At 45.0% G+C, this 22956-nt stretch overlaps 1 protein-coding gene across 1 annotated transcript in view; it reads left to right on the top strand.

Annotated features, from left to right (window-relative positions):
• The window catches only part of GAREM2 (GRB2 associated regulator of MAPK1 subtype 2), a 470347-nt gene that overhangs the window by 353508 nt on the left and 93883 nt on the right, over nt 1–22956 (top strand). The window contains exon 4 of the mRNA XM_085613200.1: nt 14631–15824. Coding sequence (XP_085469326.1) covers nt 14631–15824 — 1194 coding nt within the window. The remainder of the gene's footprint in view (nt 1–14630; nt 15825–22956) is intronic.

Here is a 22956-nt window from a genome sequence, read left to right as displayed (position 1 = left end):
ACTGCTCCCATTAGTTGCCGATATCCGTGTCTCCTCCCATCTCAGGCCGCTTACGAATGGCACAGCACTTGCCCGCATGGTAGGTAGGATGGATGGCACTGGTTGTCGGCGTTGGGTGGCGAGTCGAAGGACTGGATCTGCATCAGGATTCAAAGTGGGCTGCCAGTGCTCCGACAGAAGCTGCTAGCTGGCCATGTTCCTGGCCAAGCCCCCCCCTCCCCGAAATTTCTCATAATTATACAAAAGCAAATTACCCGCATTTTGCACATCCCTATACCTGACCCACACATTATAACCCATGCTCTGTATCATGTGCCCTCTCTGTAAGCTGCCAAGCATCTCCTTACAGGTTCACTTAAAAACACTATGGCTGCGGGTCCACAGATGGGGTTCTTGTGGGCAGCCGGCACTGAGTGGCCTACGGCCGCATGATCTGAGTGGGGCAATGGGATTGTAGACAGCCAGACATGCGCAATTTGAAACTTCTAACCCGGCTGTTTTAAGGCAGCTGGATTAGAGTAAGTGCAGGGCGCTGGGGAGCACCGAGTGAGGTCACTCCCTCCAATCAGGGCTCTGCTCTCACAGCACGAAAGCAGCACCAGGATTGGTCTAGGAAGTTTCCTGGTGGCCGAGCTGAAGTCGCGAGAGGTTAGGAGCAGGAGATTTTTTCCTAAGGTAAATTTACTTTTATTAGATTTCAAGTTTATTTGCATGCACAAACCCTTGCCTGTTTACTTTTATATTTTTTTATTTTATTGTAGCTCATGCCAACCCCCATCCCCCTCCCCCAGTGATGCCAACCACCACTGTCTGCCCTATACCCGTTTACTCTTTCACACAGGATTCTCCCCACAGTTCACCTTCAGAGCCCAGGAAGATGATCTTGTTGGAGATGCTGGGTGAACTGTGAGGCAATGTCTGGTCTAGAGGTGGTTTCCTAAGATAGCTTGGGGCTCCTAGTGTTGGCAAAGCATCTACTGATGTCGCTGTTTTTCTCACCTGGAAGACATCAGCACCTACAGATTTCGAGGCCACATCCTGTGTGTCTCTGCAAAGGTTTCGTACATATAAAGTATCTGAGCCCTGGGACATGGCCTGTGAGTGACTCACTGAGATCCCAGGCTCACAAAGCTCAGCGTAGTCGGGCTTAACCTTGTGAGACCTCATGTGCCCGGAAGATCCAGTGAGTGCCACATGGTTTCATAGTAATAACAAAGAAAATGTTTTACGTCATACCCTGGAAATCTTACGATAAACTCTGCTTGCTTTGCCGCATGACACTGGAGTTCATAGACACATAGATACCCAGATGTTGAATGCAAATGAGGATAGCCACAGTGTTCGCCAGCGGGCGACCCATTACTAAAGAGTAAGTTGGGCAATACCTAAATATTGAAGGTCCACAAAGACAAGCAAGTTCATTAGTCTGCACGCGCCTGTCCCTGTAGACTGGCCCTGGTCTCCAGATCTGTCTTTGCTCTCACCCGTGGTTACTGAATGTGCCCGGTGACGAGAGTTGGTGCCAAATCCAGGAATATACCACAGGTTCTCTGAAGAATTTTAAACACTCCTGGGCCTCTGCATGAGAAGGCTTCTCTCTTCACCCTTACTGTGGCTCCACCTTCTCATGTAAGGGTCTTACACCCACTAATGTATTTATAGCTCTGATATATTTATATGTCTCTGCTATACCTCCCTGCGCTTCTAAATATGCAGGGATGACTGCCTCTGGTATTGGTCATGACTCATTTTCTGGAAAATAAGGTAGGTTGGACTCTATCAGGATTTCAGCCCCAGATTTCTGAAGGAATGGATTAAGAGCTAACAGTGTGGCTCCTTGGGAGAATTTCTGAATCATTAGACTCCAACGGGGAAGAGGATTGAAGCTCTGGAAAACTGGGCGGTGGTCAGTGAGGGGGTTAGACCACTAAACACTGTGAGAGATCTTTATAGCTCTCAGACTTGAGTATTCCCAAGGAGAGTACATAGTAGTGCCAGTCTGCACATGCTATGCAAGATCTTCAAATGGATACCCCTACACATGAGATGCACCGTGACACAGGCCCTTATCACCAGCTGACTGGATTACGGCAACACCCTCTAAGTATGCATCGCCACACCCCTCATTAAGAGACTTCCGACCATACAGAACACCACAGCCTGACTCATCCTTGGCCTTCCCTGATGAAACCACATCACACCCCTCCTCAGGCATCTCGACTGGCTCCCCGTACAGAAGAGATGCCAATTCTAGCTGCTGACCCACGCACACATGGCACTGCACAACCAAGGACCCGCCTACACGAACCACTGCCTGAACTTTCACCAACCATTGATAAGACTACACTCTGTCTCCCTTTCACTTGCCTATACTCCCTGCAGCTACTGAAACAGAAGTGGAGGACGCTCCTTCTCCCATATCGCAGCAAAGACCTGGAACAGCCCATACTCCCCGCATCCACCGAAGCAGAAGTGGAGGACGCTCCTTCTCCCACATCACAGCAAAGACCTGCAACTGCCCATATTTCCCGCATCCACCGAAGCAGAAGTGGAGGACGCTCCTTGTACCACATCGCAACAAAGACCTGGAACTGCCCATACTCCCCGCATCCACCGAAGCAGAAGTGGAGGACGCTCCTTCTCCCATATCGCAGCAAAGACCTGGAACAGCCTCCCCACGCAATTCTGGACCGTCGCCTCACTTCCAGAATTCTGAATGGCCCTCAAGATCTGGCTGCTTGAATAAGCCTCCGGGGCCTGCAAGCGCCTGGATACCCTATTGGATGATTAGTCGTGCTTTATAAATCCTGATTGATCGATCACTCTTTTAAAGAAGGGGATATTTCAGTACCTCCAGAGATGGACTGACCATTCGACTAATAAGTTCCTACCGTGGCACACCAGTCCCTTAGAAGATCAAGGGGAGGCTAGTGCTGAGACCACCACACATCACATATCCCTGACAACAGACATTAGAGAGGAACCATAATGCCGGGAAAGAGCTCAATTTCTCATAATGCCAGCCCACCACCGGGACACCCCCAGAGCATGCGTCCATACATCTATCTCTCAGAAATGCGGTCTCATTGTTGGAACTGTGAAGAAACTCACTCTTCCTCACCTTTTCTTACCTTCTCACAACTGAACTAATAACCCCATTGATTGGTTAAAAGCTCAGAATCACCGGTATTACACCGGCAGCTCCATCACAAACAGTCAATGGATTGTAGCCCTCACTTACTGCATCCAAGAAGCAACATCTTAAATCCCTTTTTCTGATTCTTGTCAATACTGTTTTGAAATGGTCATTTTTTGTGGCTATGAATGAAGCCAAGAACAAAGAGAGACTCAGCTGTTAAATGTGTGTGCTATGAAGCCTCAGCCTGAAATGCTTCTCTTTTCCATTGAACCCAGAGACGGCTTAAGAGGGAGCATCATTTGAGGACCTCTGCCTAATTCACAAAGCCCTGCACAGCTATGCCCCTGGGGCAAAGGACCCCACATGGCAATGAACGCTGTACCACGATGCACCTGTGCAACTTGATTTTTATCCCTCTAGGCTCAGAAAATTGTAAGCCTACTGCAGACACTTCATGTGTGAGTGCACTCCACCAGCAGACTACCAGGTGTGCTGATCCAGGGCCTAAATACAACATTTACTCCATCCCCACTCAAGGATGCCCAATCAATGCCCAGTACGACTGTCCAATCATAGCAGGTGATGGACAGTGGCAGCTGGTGGTAGTTGTTTCTAGTGCAGGGCACAATACTTTTTTTCTTCATATTCTGTGTCTGGCAGGGGCCAAATGGTGGTTACATATGTGTGTGTTTGTGCAGTGTGTGTGTATTGTATTTGTGTGTGATGTTTGTGTGTTTATGTATTATTTGTGTGTGCTTTGTGTTTCTGTTTTTTTTTTTTTTTTTAATTACATTTTATTTGGGTATCCAAAAAGTGGTACAATACGATGCAAAGGTCATGACATTACAGTGGTGTGCAGCAGCCAAATACAGAGCAGATATGTGAAACATATACACTTATTTGAAACATCTATACAGTGATAGCGGTGACGCCCGATGGCTGCCCAGAGACCCCAATCGCCTCAACAGTGTTGCATAAGACGGCCCCACTCGACTCGGCAAGCCACCATGAAGGACTCCTCCTCCAGAGTGTGCTATAAAATGCAATCGTTAACTACCGTGAGCCTCAGTAGGTTCCTCAGGTTTATGACTCATGTGGGAGGGCCCCACTATACTGCTGCAGCACCATCCCCCCCGGCTGCATCGGAATTCCCAGAGTGCGCCCTGGCCCACTCGTATGTTTGGCTTTGTGTGACGCAGACTCCCTGAACGATTGTTGTCTGCATTGTACAATCCTCGCTTGAGGTCCCTGGCCACCCAACCTCCAAGAGAGTTTGTCTTAAACTGGACCAGGAAACATAAATCGACCAATGGAGAATAAACAAACAACGGGTCTCTGGAAGAGTATACTCTACATTTATAAACCCAACCCTAGTAAGAGGCACACTTCAGTAAACATGCAATAGGCATACAAAGGCAAGCATAATATTCATAGTCCCAAAACAGGCAGCCATGCGATGTGAGGGGGAACATCCTTAACATCGCGGTTAGTACACCGCGATGCAGTTACATCGCAATCGTTACAACGACTGCGATGTTACCACGCCATGCCATTACAACGCAAGTCTTTACATCGACATGCACTAGATGGCGTGCTAACATTACAAATAGTGTAGTTTACTATCCCAACACCTTCCCTACTGTTAAGTGGACTGGAGTTGGAATAGTAAATTACGCTTTTCTAATGTTAGCACGCCATCTAGTGCAAGTCGATGTAAAGACTTGCGTTGTAAAGGCATGGCGTGGTAACATCGCAGTCGTTGTAACGACCGCGATGTAACGGTACGCGTTGTAAAAACTCGCGTTGTAACATCATACATCCGATGTGAGGGATTCAAGACAGCCATGGCCTTACACGGGGAGGAGTCTAGACAGCATCCCTCACTCTCCAGATAAGAGCTGAGGACCAACAGAACCTCCCTTGCCTTGTAGACTCACTCACACCCCTCAGTAATCCCCCCTGATGGAGCCCGCACACCATAACGCCATGGTGAACCAAGGGAATAGGGGGAGGGGTACTAGGTGTGCTTAGGGGGGGTGATCCCAACCTCTGCCAGGAACCACTGAGCATGCTCACCATAGAGATAACGAGACACCTCCCTAAGAATGAGTTGCCCTGAGTGGGAGTCAAAGATTAAAGCCCGGCGGGCTGAAGCAGGTGTGGTTTCGGCCTCAAGACAGTAAATCACCCAGGAACCATGAAAACTTGCTGCCCAGCGGCGTAAATATCACGAAAGGGGGTGAAGGATTGCAGAGAGTCATTCAGGAGTTTAAATGTGGTGAACATACATTGTTCATGCTTTGTGCTCCTTCAACCTCTGCGGCAACTTGCCTCTTTCCCCGCCCAGTCTGTTGGTGCAGACAGTTTTTCTCACTAAGCCTAGCTTAATTTCATTGGCTGGGAGTGGGTCGCCCAAGGTCCAGAGCCATGTGAGGGTTCCCAGTGCTTGTTAGTGTTCCCGAAATATCACAGTTTGAAGTCACAGGTGAATCCATTAGTCTACCAGTTGGAACTGGGAAACTCCAGTTACCCTGTTTCAACTGGTGGAATGATGGATTCTTTGGTTCCATCACTTTCTGTGGGTGTCTCTGACCAAGAATGATGACCACGACCAGACAGTTTTCTGATATGCGCCTGTGTTAATTTGGTTTCCCCAGGATGAAGCACTTTGTGTGTTTCCCCATCTTTGGATCATTTTCCCCCATGCACTAAAAGCATCTAAGGGACCAGCTGTTCTCGTCTCTGAGCTGTATCCTGCGCCCAGCACATTGACCAGTAGAACGCCCATTACATCTGTTATATCAAGACCCGGGTAACCAGCCTTTTGGAAAACCTAAAGTCACCCCCTGGACTTGTATGGGGTCCCCTTCCAATGCAGGCGGTGGTGAATGACTTGGCTTTCGCAACCTTTTGGAGATTGTCAGCCACTTGTGCTCAGACACACTTAGTTGTCTCTAGTACCCAGGTTTACCAAGAAACTGGGCAAAGGTAAAAGGTATTATCAAGTTTGTACTGATCCTGATCGGACATGCTCGACATAATTCTTTTAAATGTGGTGGCATTCTTGGAATGGTAAAATTATGACACACTAGGACGAATGCCATTCCAAGGTGGCCACCCATTAGGTCATCCTACCTCTGCCTTTGGCTCTCTTGCCTTGTGAGTCACTTAGTTTTGGCTGATCAGATATGCACATCCACCTGAAAAGGATTGTGCTTCAGTATCAGGGCTAGAGAGCCAGTCCTTTAGCTTTCATTATTTTCCTTTTATAAGCCTACCTTCATTTATTTAATTATCCTTTTTTGGTCTCGCGACCTGCGTTGCACTGCGTAACAGTGCTCGCGCAGGTCGCGAGACCTTTTGTAGGTGAAAAAACAGGGAAATCAAGCTGACCTAGGAATCGCACACGCTCGTGTTTGTGCGTTTCCTTTTCAGCTCCCCCATTGGCCTTTGTGTACGTCTTATTCTAAAAGACTGCACGCAATTGGCCCGAGGCGCGCGCATAGCTCCTCCCAAGACCTATTGGTGTCTATTACGCGCACCAAGCGCGTAATAGACACCAATAGGCCGTGGGAGGAGCAATGTTCGTGCCCAGACTCAGGCGTGACGCGCACGCCACTTGTTTTTCTTTACTTTTGGTATAAGCGCCGCGATTATACCAAAGGTAAATAAATAGATTTTTTTTTCTATTTCTTTACTTTTGGTATAATCGGGGCACCTGCGCTTTACTTATAACATTAAAACTAAAGCGCGGGTGCCGCGATTATACCCAAAGGTAAAGCATTTTTCTAAATAGTGTACAGCAAGGAATTTGGCAGCAGTCGGTCGTACTTACCTACTTAAATGGACCCGAACAGGCTGAATTTTATATATAAGACACCTGCTCTAGAGATATTTATGTGCCCAGCGCTTTCCAGGATATAGTAACATATAGGATGTAGCATAACGGCCAGAGCTGTCGACATTGGAACTGGGGAGCCATGTTATAGTCTCGTTGTCGGTTCAGCATCACGTGTTCTGGACAAATCACTTAATCTCCCTGTGCCTAACAAAAAGAAATGCTGCGTGCAATCTAGTCACACATTTGACTCATCAGAAAATGGGATACAGAGTTAATGAGCTTGTTACAAAGCACACCATATAACATGCAGACCACAGATTTGTATATTCTGTAGTCAGCTCAGTGGGTTACTTGTTTTTGCAAAGTTCTTTTGTTACCTGCAGGACACAAGATACAATTTTTGTAATCTAGCTCATTGAGTTGTGAACTGGCGTCAAGGAGATGCATGTAAATTGCAATGCATGGGTGTAGAACCTTACAGCATTTTTTCTATCTTTCTCTGTTCTAAGATTGCTAAATATGATTCTTTTGTGAAGTAATAATGACTTATTGGAAGTTGTTTAGCTCCTACGAACTTGAGAGGAGACAGGCACGGTGTCTTTGTTTCCTGGAATGTATTTGCATTAAGGTGTTGAGCTTTAGCGAGTTCCTAGCCACATGAGACTCAAACTAAATGTGTAGTGATGGCCCATTACGTGAGGCATTTGTGTTGGAACTGAAAAGAAGAGAACTCCCTCACCCACTGCAACTGCTCTGAATGAAAGCACACAAAGGTCCCCCTTACCAGTGGCACGATAACTCTGATGGGCCCCGTAAGGCTAGTTACAAGGACCAGTTAAATTATCAGTGGTGTTAAGAGCAGGTGAAATCTCCGTGTGAAATATTGGGGGGAAACATGCAGGAATTGGCACAGAAACACGGATTCCAGCATGTTACTCACAAAAAACTTGCAATCTCCATTATTTCTCCGACCAGGACCCTAAGTAATGGTAATTCCGGGGCAAGGAATTAACACAAATTATTCTGAGCAACTGAAAATGAGGGTCAAGTTCAGGCACTGATGAACGGTTCCCAGTTTTGGCACGTTTGGGGGAAAAGTCGTGATATTTCACTTGGTCTGTCTCGGGTCTGATTCTATAATAGTTATCACATCCAGGATCCGGCTGGATCCCCCTCATTTGCGGCACTTGATGTGCCTCTGGTCATTGTAAAAACTGTGCTTGCATACGATTATTGCTCACATCAAAGTATGTGAACCAGATGAATGGCCATAGAAAGGAACATTTTAAAGGGAAAGCAATTGGGGACTGAATCAAAAGCTCACACTTTCTTCCATTACACAACAAGTTGTAGAGTAGAGATCAAACAAATACAATTAGTGCATTAGAAATGGGCTATATAGACTTTAGTCACTGACTGGCACATTTCAATTGTACAACTAGGCAAACACTTCTGTTTCCAAAATAACAATAGCGGTTTCAAGTACACCCTCAGGGACTCTTGGATACTTCATATGGTCTGGCTGTAATCTATAGAAACCAGATAAAGCCTCCAAATGTAAACAGTAATCAACAAGCAAATCCTTTTTGCTGTTTTTGGGTCGAGCCTGGGCAGCGCATGCTCTGTTCTGCGAGGCATGCTGCGTTGAGGTAGGGATTTGAAGCTCCGCCAACTCCCCGTCTACATAATCCATTGGCTTGTGTCATTGTCCACTGTAACAGTGGCAGTTCACTTGTCAAAAGGCTTAGTAGTCCCTCCTTAGTACAGCTTTGTTTCATTTTGTAACCTCCCATGGCCACACCCCTTTAGTGTTGTTGCGCGGTTGCGGTTTTAATTACAGCCTCAAAGCAGTATTTGCGAGAGTTTAAGCTATTGGCATTGCAAATGACTATGCCTTTTATTTATCGGTTTTAAAAACAACACCTAAATAAAGGGCATTGTTGTTTACAATACTAATAGCTCAAACTCTTATAAATGCGAGACCTATTGCATTGCAAATGCTTGTTTATTTTGTTTTTGTGTAATTTTAGTATCCTGCTACCGGGCCACTTCTCGTGGCCACTGCTTCTATACTGGGTGTCCCCCTTGAATGGTATTCTCCGTAGTGTATTCAAGCTTAGACGGATGATGTCAACAATCTCCGATCAGCACTACCAGTAGCGGCCGCTTACTTTCTAAGACGGTGGGGTGAAATAGCCTTACAGTACATCAGTAGCCTTAGGTAAGGCAGGTGAAATAAGCGACGAACAACAATCGACAAGTAGAAGCTAATTCCCTCTAAAGCTGATGATGTCTCTGCCAGAAAGGCCTCAAAGAATACCCCAGTACTAGGTGAAGGAGTAGGATTCGTGAACACTCATAACATTTTTTTTTTTTTTTTAAACTCAATCATAGCAGGGGACGCGTCACTGGTCCTATTGTATAAATCACGCGCCTACACATTATTAAGACGTGCACTCTATCAACATACTCAATAACTCAAACCTGTGTTTTTCTAAAAAAGACGGGGAAAAACTCTTTCCAAGCACAGTATCCTCCAGTGACCTGCCGTGGGCCAGAGGCCGTTTGCTCCTGCACCTCGGACGGGCATTTCAAGCGATTAACAGCTCAGCTAATTAGCTGCGAAGACTTAAGTGTCAATCAAGAGGCACGAGTAAACAAAGAGAATACTAGAGGTGACGAGGCTCCAATCCTGATGCTGCTCTCATGCTGCTGCTTATATTACCCAGTCTGAGAGAAGCACCAGGATTGGCTGGAGCGGGCTGCCTCGAGCTCCGTCAGGCACTTGGTGCCTGTTCCTGCCTGCACTCCACCCATCTGTCTAAGACAGCTCGGGTTTGAGAGGTTTAAAATGCACTTGTCAGGCTGGTCATCACAAGATAGCTGGCCAAAGTAACATGCACAGTCTAAATTGGAACAGCAACAACCACTGCTCCCTGCTGTCAACCAGCATCAATGGCCCGCCCAGTGCTGCTACTCGGCTCGGCTGAACTGTTCATATTTTTAGGTCTCGCCTGACCAGCGCTTTAGCGCTGCTCTGGCGAGACTTATAGTAAGCGCGTTTTGGAAGTGCAAACAGTGGCTTTGCAGGCCTCCAACTACAGTGCATGTGACCCGTCCGGGCGCGCGCACCATTTGGAGTCCTGCAACCACTTGTTTGCTTTCACTTTAGCCGTGATTCATCGCACCATTTGGCAGCCTGCGTGCCCGCCCCCACTCCCCCTCCCACTCCGTCAGCTTCAGTGCGCGCTTGTTTTCTTTCTTCCTCTTTAACTTTGCATCTTCTTTCCCCGTTCTCTTTTTGTATCTTACTCCATCCTCTTTCCGTTATATTCCACTTTCTCTATTTCTTTCCTTTCTCCGTCTCACGCTTTCTCTTCATTTTGACCCCTATATTTCTTTCTTCGCTGGTATTCGTTGTTTTTCTCTTTGGTTGTATTTCACTTTCTCCATTTTACTCTTTCTTCGCTCTCTGTCTCACACTCTTTCCTTTTTCTTTGAGCTCTATATTTGTCTTACTTCCCTTGTTCTTTTTCTCCCATTCTTTTTGCATGCCTCGCTCGTTTTTTTCTCTCTTTTCACCTCCCCTTTCTACCTTGCTTTGTTTCTCTCTCTGCCCTTCTCTGTTTAACCCATCCAGGCCCCCGTTGCCTCCATCTAAGCCTCTCTCTTCCTATTTTTTAAGTTGTGCGTCGTTGCAGTATCTGACTTCTCCCACACTCGGATACATCGCCAGGTAGGAGGCAGCACGCGCCTCCCGAGGACGTCTCGTGACCATCTCTTTGTTCCATGATATAGTTGAAATTGATATGCCTACAACAGGCTTCCTGGAAATAGCATATATTTCCAAATCTTCCTGAAATAAGACGGCATCCGCCTAGGCGCTGCATTGAACTGCATTAAAATTACAGTTATGTAGCGCTTGGCACCCCTGACGAGAGGCGGCAGCGCTATATGTTGTGTTAAGTAAATGAAGCACGTGCCGTGCTGATCAGTGTTGATCAAGGTGGGATAATGGCATTTTAATGGCAGCTGGTGTGTGACAAGTGTATGACCGGTCTCAGTTTGTTACAAACACCGATGTCGTGGTCCAGGTATATCCACACAGTGCGCACAGCCCGGCTGCCCGGGGGAGGGGTGAGGAGGGGGTGTGCTGAGCACGGCTCTGCAGCGGAGTTCTCCGTCTCACATTATCAGGTACAACATTAAACTAGGGGAAACCGTACATTAGTGCAGCCTACCAGCTGTCCTTAATCACGTGCGCCCCCTGCGTGCAACAATTCACTGTCCCCCCCCCCGCCCCACTGCCCTCGCGAAAAATATTTCGGAGTAAAAACCTAGCACAGTGGTCAGATTTCTATCCTTGTGATATAGATTTGCCCACGTTTAATGCACACACGAGTGAACTTTTCTTACTGACTCCTGTGGGTACGTGTAGTTTCTTCCTTCTTATGTAATCACCTCACGTGCAATATTGTATATATCTTGTTTCACATATGTTATTGGGGTATCTGTCTATTAGGAAACAACTGATTCATAAAATGATAATTTATTTTTCACTGAAACATTTTAAGTGTATTAATGAGAAGAACTAATTAACAGATATAAAAACACTCTGTGTAAGATCTAGGCAAACGCAGGCGCAGAACAAAACTCTCAGCAACACCCAGGCTTCAGACAAGTCCATACCTTTTTTTGGAGAAAACCACTCCATCCCTAAAGGTTGCACTTTCTTCCTCAGTTCCATATCTGTTCTTTTCCCCTGTCTCTGTTCCTCTGTTTCATTTCGCCTGTCCCTCCTGAAGGCTTTGAGTTAATCTTACAGAGTGCATAAAGTGCTGGGCAAACATTCAGCATAACTTAACTAAACACACACACACGCAATCACTCTCTCTTTTCGCTCCCTCCCTCCATCTTCCCTCTCTCTCTCTCGCCCTAACTCTCTCTCTCTTCTTCTTCTTCTTGTTCTCTCTTTCTCCCTGCCTCTTCCCCCTCTCTCTCCCTCTTCCCACCTCTCTCCCGCCTCTCTCCCTCCCCCCCCTCTCCCACTCCCCCTCCCACTGCACGCCTCACACTGCTGCATGCCGCACACTGCTGCACACCGCACGCTGCTGCACGCCGCACACTGCTACACACCACACACTGCTGCATGCCACACACTGCTGCACGCCACACACTGCTGCATGCCGCTGCACGCCACACACTGCTGCACGCCACACACTGCTGCACGCCACACACTGCTGCACGCCGCACACTGCTGCACGCCGCACACTGCTGCACGCCGCACACTGCTGCACGCTGCAAACTGCTACACGAAACACTGCTGCACGCCACACACTGCTGCATGCCACACACTGCTGCACGCCACACACTGCTGCACGCCGCACAATGCTACACGAAACACTGTTGCACGCCACACACTGCTGCACGGCACACACTGCTGCATGCTGCACACTGCTGCATGCCACACACTGCTGCACACTGCTGAATTACTCACTGCTGCATGCTGCACAACACTGCTGCACGCAGCACACTGCTGCAGCCGCACACTGCTGCACGCTGCACACTGCTGCACGCCGCTGCATGCCACACAGTGCTGCATGCCTCACACTGCTACACGAAACACTGCTGCACGCCACACACTGCTGCACGCAGCACACTGCTGCACGCCGCACACTGCTACACGAAACACTGCTGCACGCCACGCACTGTTGCACGCCACACACTGCTGCACGCCACACACTGCTGCACGACGCACAATGCTACACGATACACTGCTGCACGCCACACACTGCTGCACTGCACACACTGCTGCATGCCGCACACTGCTGCACGCCACACACTGCTGCACGCCACACACTGCTGCACACTGCTGCATTACTCACTGCTGCATGCTGCACGACACTGCTGCACGCAGCACACTGCTGCACGCCGCACACTGCTGCATGCCACACACTGCTGCACGCCGCTGCACGCCACACAGTGCTGCATGCCTCACACTGCTTCACGAAACACTGCTGCACGCCACACACTGCTGCATGCCACACACTGCTGCACGCCACACACTTCTGCACACCGCACACTGCTGCATGCCGCACACTGCTGCATGCCTCACACTGCTGCACGCCACACACTGCTGCACGCCGCACACTGCTGCACACCGCACACTGCTGCACGCCGCACACTGCTGCACGCCGCACACTGCTTTTATGCAAGTTTATGCTACTGACATTATAAATGACAATGCCTTTTATTTGTTTTAAAACCAAAACATAAATAAAAGGCATTGTAATTTTACAATGCCAATAGCTCAAACTCTTATAAATGCGAGACCTATTGCATTGCAAATGCTTGTTGATGCTTGCTGCACTGTCAGCAGGGGATTAGGGGTGACTGTCCTCCGCTCCAATGGAGAAACCACTGCTGAGTGCAACAATGATACCCTGTGCACCATACTTTTCTGTGATGACTGTCAAGCACGATGTTACTGATTGGCCATCCTAGAATTGTGTTGTGTATAGTGTAGCATTGCTTTACCACTCTAAGATGGCCAACACATTGCTTCTAAACATGGTGGCCACGTTGGAACTTTAAAACAATGATACATTGTGCAATACATTGAAAGTCTAATGCTGATAAGATTAATTGTATTTTTATTGTAAGCCTGTGCGTGGCACGTTTAGGGGGCAGCAGGTTTTCTTTTATCAAAATGTACTTGAAAAAAATATTACCTTGCATATATTTATTGAGTTTATATGTATGTTTTATTGTGGGTGTATAAGTGGGTGAATGAATGGATGACTGAGTGCAAGGATGAGTGACAAAAGGCATAGTATGACTCATTTAGTGCCTAAACTCATCAGTGGCTGAAAATGCACTTTTAATTATAAGCAAGAATTATTGGCATCATCAATGCTGGTTTCTCTTTCTTACAGGACATATTTTTACCCTTTGACATAGGTTCTGCCCCTATGAAGGACCCCACTTCAGTTTGACCGCCCAGGCCTCACAAAAACCTTTACTGCACCTACAGCTGACATTAACACAATCAATGTAATCATTATTTTGCCCCTACACGACCATCCTTACGTTTACATCTAGAACATCCAAGATCCACTAAGCACTACACGTAGAACCTGCCAGTCCAAGGTATACAAATAGTGCCATCAATAAGTAAATAGAATGATACTGAAAAAAATCTGTAGATGCCTTCGACTGATTTCCAGGCCAAGGAAATTTGCAAATACGTCTTCACTCTGCGTCACCATCCTATATAAGCTTAGAAACGTTTAATGTGATTTGGTGAAACAGAAATGTTGACTTATTTTTGGAAGACGGTAGCGGTTAAGAGAAGCGAAGAGTTGGGCCTTTGGACTTAGATGAAGGTCCTAGGTGGTGGTGCTATGCAAAGTAATGAATACAAATTGATTAATTTTGAGATCTTAATAGGCCATCAATGTGTAACAATGATATTTGTAAATGTGAAATTGCCGCGGTGAAGGCGTTGTGTAGACATGTCAAGTCAATGCGAATACATTTTAAGAACAGTAAAGCTGTGGGCATTACACAGCGTTAGTAAATAGTTATATTTGCTAAGCCACCATGAGTGGAGGTTTCTCTGATGTTGTGTATTTCGCTTCCCTTGTTCAGGTGGTGTCAGGAGAGTTCAGTGAGGACAGCGAGGTCTACAACTTCACCCTACAAGCCGGAGATGAGTTGACCCTCATGGGCCAGGCTGAGATCCTCTGTGCCAAGACGGTGAAGGAGAAGTCTCGCTTCAACACCATCCTCAGGAAGCTGGGCAAGACAGGCACGTTGGGTCGTCAGGTCAAGGGCAAAATGCCGTGCCTGATTTGCATGAACCACCGCACCAACGAGAGCCTCAGCCTACCCTTCCAATGCAAAGGCCGCTTCAGCACGCGCAGCCCGCTGGAGATACAGATGCAAGAGGGGGAGCACACCATCCGTAGCATCATCGAAAAGGTCCGCTTGCCCGTTAATGTGGTGGTGCCTAGCCGACCCACACGCAACCCATACGACTTGCACATCATTAGGGAGGGCCACCGCTACAAGCTGGTCAGCATCATCTCCAAGACGGTGGTGCTGTGCTGCCTGCTGCGCAAGGAGGAGGTGGCGCCCTTCCACTTCCTGCTGCTGACAGACATGCCCCGCTTTATGCTGCCGGAGGGACTTCTTTGCGGGGACCCACTCTTTGACAAACTGGTGAGGGACAGCTCTCTGTTCTGCCAGGAGCAGCGTTTTAACCCTGATGAGTACTCCAAGGCGGTCAGGGAGGTAAAGACGGACTTCTCAGAGGAGTGCGCAAGCCCCCGCAGGATGCGGGTGTGTCTGCAGGGCTTCTCCTCCTCCAATTCGACAAGCTACGCCCAAGAGGAGCTCACACAGTCCTTCCAACGACTTTCCCTGTGCTTGTATAGCGGGTCGGTTCCACGCTCCACCGAGGACAACAGTGGTCATCAGAACTGCAGGGATGCCCTGGGAAGCCAGCAACAGCTCCCCCAACAGCAACAGGCCTCCTCCGACGTGTCAGACTCTGACCAGGAGTATGTTACTCCCGAATGGGTAGAACCTGATTTTAGGACTCGGGAATCAGAGATCCCATATGAAGAATTATGGACCAACCAGAACGCTGAGAACTACTCAGAGCCCAGCAGCAACCCCCCTGGTCTGGAGTGTGGCAATAAAGGCCAGCAGGATTTGATTTCTTTTGTGACTTCTTCTCCAAAACTGGAGGGCCCCCCTGGGTCTCCACCGGTGCCAGCCTTACCTTCAGAAGAGTCTAGAATAGAGACGCCACCACCTGTGCCACCAAAATCCGAAGCAGTAAGTATTGACTCATTCTTCCTCCTATAACAATGAACAATGGTATCTACCTGCTGATATATGCAAAATTCGTTCTTAACATATTTCAATAAGAATTTTAGCTAATAATAGTGTTTCTTCTATTAATGGAGATGAATTACAGCATGAATTTTTAAATATATTTTTTTGTATATATATTGAGCGTTATTTGCACATAAGAAATTGTTGCATTTGCACAGTGATCTATATTATTGATTGTGAATATTGGCCGTGTAACTATCTATGGCAATATTGTTGAATTTGTTTTAATGTGTTTATGAAAATAATAGACATTTTTTAAAACTTATTTATTTGCGAATTTGCACAAAAAAACAATATTTTGCACATGTGATATTACATCGCATTAGCCAAAGTATTTTCTTTATGTCTATTTGACTAATGAGGAGCCCGTAGTCACATGTTATTCGCACAAGCACTTTAAATTGAATGGTCACTCCTCATGGCGTCATGTGATCAAGGCCTTTCTGGGGCCAAAACGAGTCATGGCGGCAGTGCAGGGTTGAAAAAATAAATCTTCTGCACTAAAATGTGGGTCCGTACCGTCCTTAATGCAAAATTGAGGAAATGGATTTTGCGGCAGATTGCGTGTATATTTATATATATATATATATATATATATATGCACAAAAAAAGAAGCAGAGAACACTGGGTAGTTCCCAAGTTTAGGTGGAGAGCAGCTCCTGTATGGAGCACCCTACAACATCGGTGGCACGCTGAATCTGCTCACCTCAATGTGTTCTCTGCTTCCTTTTTGGCATAATTTATGCAGCACTCTAACCCTTAATTTTGTGTGTGTGTGTGTGTATATATATATATTTATATATATTTAATGCTATACACCAGGATATCTTAAACAGTAAGCGCTTTGTTATCTGGTGATAGAATCTGCGGCAGCTTGCTTCTGACGCATTTCGGCTCCTTGCCTTAATCATAGAAGGACAGTTATTAGCCAGTGCTTCAAGATCTAAACAATGAAAGTATTCCCACGAAGCAAACATCAGGAGCAAGTCCATTTAAGCCCAAATCCTCATTCAACCCAATAATGGTGCGCGATTCGATCGACATATTCCATGAAACAGTAACCACACAGATCAAAGAACTGCATAGAAAAATACAATCGAAAACCAGACAGGAAAGTAAAATCAACCAGCAGTATCGGTTACTAACATCAAAATTACAGAAGAATAAGGATATTGTCATTCGCAACAGCGACAAGGGGGGCAACATCGTAATCTGGCCAATCAGTATGTACAATAAGGAAGCGTACAAACAACTAAACGATCGCACCTGCTACACAAGGATTACTGTGGGCAATATGAAAATTGCGCAAAAAGATTTTCATCACAAATTAATTAGATGGAACAATGCAAAACTGATCAGCAACGATGAACTAAAATTTCTGAAGAACGATAACCCTACAGTACCAACCATCTACTTTATTCCAAAAATCCATAAGAACTGCTATGAACCTCCAGGAAGACCGATCATCAGCGCTAAAGATAGTCTCACAGAAAATACAACGAAATATATTGACTTTTATCTACAGGGGTATGTTCAAAATCTGCCGTCCTATGTTAAAGACACTAGTGACTTTTTGAGAAAGATTAATAATGTGGAATGGCACAATGACTACTTACTAATAGCGTTGGATGTAACCTCGCTATACACTAGCATTAATCATGGAGACGGACTTTCGGCTGTACAACATTACCTAGAACAAAGGTCGACACAACACCTTGAACATAACAAAATGTTAATAGAAATGATTGAATTCTGTTTACATAACAATACTTTTATGTTCAACAGCCAGTTGTATCAGCAAACCAGGGGAGTAGCTATGGGGGCCAGCTTCTCACCGAGCTATGCATGTTTGCATATGGGCCAATGGGAGGAGCTGGTCCTCAGAGATCATTATGAGGAATATATCAGGAACAATGTAGTCATCTGGCTTAGATTCATAGATGACCTATTTGTAGTATGGCGTGGATCAGTACAGCAGGCCAATGAATTCATACAGAATATCAATATGAACAATCTGAATTTACATTTTACAGCCACCATTAGCCCATCTCAAATTGAATTCCTTGACACCCAAGTGTATATCTGCAACAATAAAATAGAAACACGACTATTCAGAAAAAAGACAGCGGGCAATTCTACCTTGCATGCCACAAGCGCACACCCAAAGCACCTTATCAATAGTATTCCCTACGGGGAAATGCTGCGCATAAGGCGCATCTGTAGCAATGAACTTGACTTACAAACAGCACAGAATGAGAGTAAAATTCGTTTCTTACAACGGGGCTACAAAAGGTGTATTATAGACAATGCCATAAAAAAATCTATGGCCTGCACTAGGGATGAAACCCTCAAGGATAAGACAAAGGTTAACAACACTAGAGAAGTTAACTGCACCAATGTATCTCAGGACACTATGGCTAGCACACATGCCAAAGAAGAATTCAGACTTATATTACAATACAGTCAACAACATAAGAGTCTCAACAAAATCTTACAAAGAAACTGGCCATTGGCTCTTAGTGACCCAGTAATAGGACCCCTGCTACCGCAGAGGGTGTCCATTACTTATAGCAAATCACCCTCGATGAGAGACACATTAGTGCACACCAGTCCTGAGGTGATCAATAACAGCAGTTGGATGCAAACAGTGAAAGGATTCTTTAGATGCAAAACATGTAAGGCATGTAACCAGGGAGTAAACACCAGCACATACAGAACCCCTTTTAGTGATTACAACCACAAGATCACTAAACTTTTAACCTGCAAAACAGAATATGCTGTATATGTCCTCACATGTCCGTGCAACTTGCAATACATTGGCAGCACAAAATTACCTGTATTCAAACGTATTTTACAACATTTAAGGGCTATCACCAACCAGGACAACACATATCCCGTTGCAAGACACTTCAGAGAAAAACACAAATCTGACAACCACCTCCTCCAATATTTTGTCATTGACTCAATAGCACCCAACAGGAGAGGTGGTGACCGTGAGAATAAACTGAGAAAACTCGAAACACGGTATATCTTGCAAATGGACACCAAGTACCCTGCTGGGCTCAATGCTACAGAAGATTTATACACATGCCTAGTATAAGGTGATTTAGCAAAATCTGTTGATATAATAGAACGAGCATTACAACAAAATATATGCACTGGTTAGATCTTGTTAAGAATGTTTTAACACACTGTATAAACTGTCAATCATTGAATTTGAATAATTGTTTTTATCAGGTTTTATTCAAATTTTATATGTATATATATTTAAAAATGATATTTTAATATTTATTCATTTTTAATATGCTTTTACCAATGCGTGATGATTTTATCTTCATGGTATGTAAGCTATTATAATACAATCATCTCCAGTGGCACCTATCAGAATGTAATAGGCCAATAGATTTAATTTAAAAGGTCTTATTTTCCCTTTTTAACTATTTATTAGTGAAAAAAAGAAGAAAAAATAGCTTTTTTTGCACACTCTTTTGCACTGGCACTTACGCACTTTATTGGTGCAGTCAGTTCATTTGCATGTCCGATTTTATTATTCGGGCATGCACAGAAGATTGTAATATACATATAATAATTGAATTGTCTCTAATGAGATATTACAGTTACCCACATAAAGAAAAAATTGCTACAAGATCGCTTCATAAGGGTAACATAAACCTTGGTATTTTACCTACATAAATTCAACGATTTTTGCAAGATCAGCTAATCTGCAACAGTGACAGTGCCCTACTCCCTATTTTATAGAACATATTTTGCTTGCCATAATATTATACATAGGCCCAAGTAACATACACATATGCATTATTACGAGGTCAAATTTACCTAAATAAATCTAATCTCTCACAATAACAATTAACTGTTTGAATTTATAGATTTTAACTTTTCTTATTCACATAGGGTGGATTTGCACATTGCACTTTTTACAGAAATAATATTTATATATTTTATTACTTCTGCTTTTAATCGAGTACTAGGAATCACATATCAAAACACAAGCATAGGAGTGTATATGCATATTTTATAGATATACCCGCATAAGCAAGAGCATACGATTTAAACCATGAACAAATTGATGGTATTTTACAGAAAACAATTAATTTTATTATTTAAAAACAATGTTTACAATTGAAAAGTAAAAAGAAAAGTAAAAAAGAAAAGAGGAAAAAAACAAGCAGTTTATTCTGTATCGTTTATATTGTAACCAAGTCCAATTGCTTGTATTAGATTGGGCTGTGGTTAAACTTTTCTTTATGTTCATTGAAAATGTGCGCGCTATGCTTGTCACGTGATCATGATTACTGACACACTGTCACTTTAAAAGTCGTGCAAAATCTCGATGCCATTGTCATGTGATCAAGGCTCAGGCGAGCCGAAACGCGTTATGGCGACATCTGGAATAAAGACGGAATAATTTTGCACACAGTTTTGGGTTTGTGTCCATCCTTGGGGATTGCCGGTGAACAACGGGCAGCGGAGACGTATTCAAGATATATATATATATGCACAAAAAAAGAAGCAGAGAACACTGGGTAGTTCCCAAGTTTAGGTGGAGAGCAGCTCCTGTATGGAGCACCCTACAACATCGGTGGCACGCTGAATCTGCTCACCTCAATGTGTTCTCTGCTTCCTTTTTGGCATAATTTATGCAGCACTCTAACCCTTAATTTTGTGTGTGTGTGTGTGTATATATATATATTTATATATATTTAATGCTATACACCAGGATATCTTAAACAGTAAGCGCTTTGTTATCTGGTGATAGAATCTGCGGCAGCTTGCTTCTGACGCATTTCGGCTCCTTGCCTTAATCATAGAAGGACAGTTATTAGCCAGGCCTTCTTATAACTGTCCATCTATGATTAAGGCAAGATAATAAAGGGCCTGCTGTTGCAGTTGTCCTGGTGTATGGCATTTGCTGTGCATCTATATGCATCTCATCCTGTTTATGACTCATTGGGCATATCGTTTCCAGCTTTATTATATATTTCACTTGGGTTATCTCATATGCTCATCCCCAGGGACACCTTTCCTCAGTGTCAATCCTGGAGTACATCATTGAGATCACATTTCCCTCATGGAATCTTTCATAATCTCGTGCCATTGGATAACTACGGTTTGTGTTTTTCATGGCACACACATGTTCCAATCTTCTTTTTTGCAATCTACTGATTGAACTTTCAATATCTTTACGTTGACATGGATATGCTATTGCGTACACTACGGAAGTACTCTTGCTAATGATTCTCTGGTGGATAACATATTTCTTTCCATTTACTTCATGCTCTTATGTATCCTTTCCATGTCCACATGCCTTACATTTTTGTACATGTCCAGAGGTTTTCTGTTGAGAGTATAATTGTTCATTTTCTGCCTCAAAGAGGTGGTTCAACCTGATCATACCACCTTAAAAGGCGCTTTCCAAAATGCAATTGTCACTATGTTGTGGTTCCAGAATACTGAGTCGGGAAAAATGGTTATATCCTAATATCAGAGCTAAAATATTGAGGACAAAAAGTTTGACAGATTGTCTACACCTGACACCACATATATGTACCTTTACAATACATTTATATCTTCACGGGGTGCAGATGATGAGTTGCGAATAGTAAGTCTACACCTCCCTGTCTGCACTTACCTTTCAACTTTTTTGTCTTCAATATTGTGGCAATGGTATTAAGGTCAACAATATTCTCTACTTGATATTCCAGACCATCACTGGAGGTCATTGTGGATCTCTTCAAACAGGAGAGACGAGATGAGGTGATTCAGGGGTCGGTTGCCAACTGTGGGACCAGGCATGACCAGACACAAGTTTTTGTTTCATCTTCTCCATGTCCCCAAGTTATGTGATGTGCAGTGACCTATGTTAGCTCTCTTGGTTTCAGTTCCCGTAAATTCCAAATGTTGTGAACACATGGAACGAGGCTTCCCCAGAGCAAACTCTTCATAAAAACTAGAAAGAGCTAGTGGGCTATTTAACCAACTAAACTGATGAATATGACGTATGTGCTACCTCTGGGCTAATAAAAGGCCGTTCCTGCAGGAGAGCCGTCTGTCTGAGACTTCTGAATCCTTCATTGGAGGCTTGGAATGTTGGGCGCTCCATTGAAGTCAATGGTAAAGGCCGTCGGCAGTAAAGCTTCAGATGGATATATTTTCATGGCGCGGCTGTTCATACTTCTAACTCCAGGGTCAGCCATGGTGACAGAACCACTCAAATGCTGAGATTTTACACAACAGTCGATAGTGTTTGCTCAGGACCGGGGACTAGCAGGGCCACAACCAGAGAGCAGCAAGTAAGCTAGATACCGTCTTTAATCCATACACTTTTAGCGTTAAAGACATAGATGGGAATGAACTTTATTATGTATATTTTGATCAAGCTGGGTAGCAATTAGAAGGGTGAAAGAGTGAGCAAGTTTGACAATGCTTAAAATCCTTCCCCATAGAGTAAACCGAGATGATTGAATCTTGCCGCTTGCAGGACATCGCTTACGCTGCTCTGAATAAATGAAAAGTGGCATTTTTCAAGCTTTACTGAACATCGTTCAAGGCAGGCCTCACTTACCTTGTACGATCTGAAACTGGCGCGTTCGTTAACCTGTGTGAGTGATGGACGCAGCGATGGTCTCTCTCTAATTTAATAAAATGCGCCTGTCGTTGGTAAGCCACCCGTGAGCTCAAAAGCGGACCCATTTCTGTGGAAACACGCGTCTCTCCTGCACATGCGCACAGTGCTCAGCCCGAGCTGTCACTACATTTTAATGCCTACGTTAGAGAGAGGCCTTGGGGCCTTTCTCACTCGTATTGCAGGTGGAGCGTTGCTGGCCCAATGCTCTAATAGCCTTATAGCCTGTCGTGGCGGGCTTTACCGGCCATTACAGGCCTGCTCCCTTGTTAAAGGCTTGCTGAACACTGGAGCTGGCCATTATTGGACAGTATGGCCCACCAGGACAGGCTTTAAGGCTTTATTAGAATATTGGAATGTTGAGAGCTCCATTGAAGACAGTGGAGTAGCTCCGGGCATATATCGGCTGGTAGAAGCCCGGAGCTCCAA

This window comes from Triturus cristatus, chromosome 6 (genome assembly GCF_964204655.1).
Source record: "Triturus cristatus chromosome 6, aTriCri1.1, whole genome shotgun sequence".
Lineage (NCBI taxonomy): Eukaryota > Metazoa > Chordata > Amphibia > Caudata > Salamandridae > Triturus > Triturus cristatus.
Note: the sequence above shows the minus strand (reverse complement) of the source record. Positions and strands in the feature narration are given on the sequence as shown.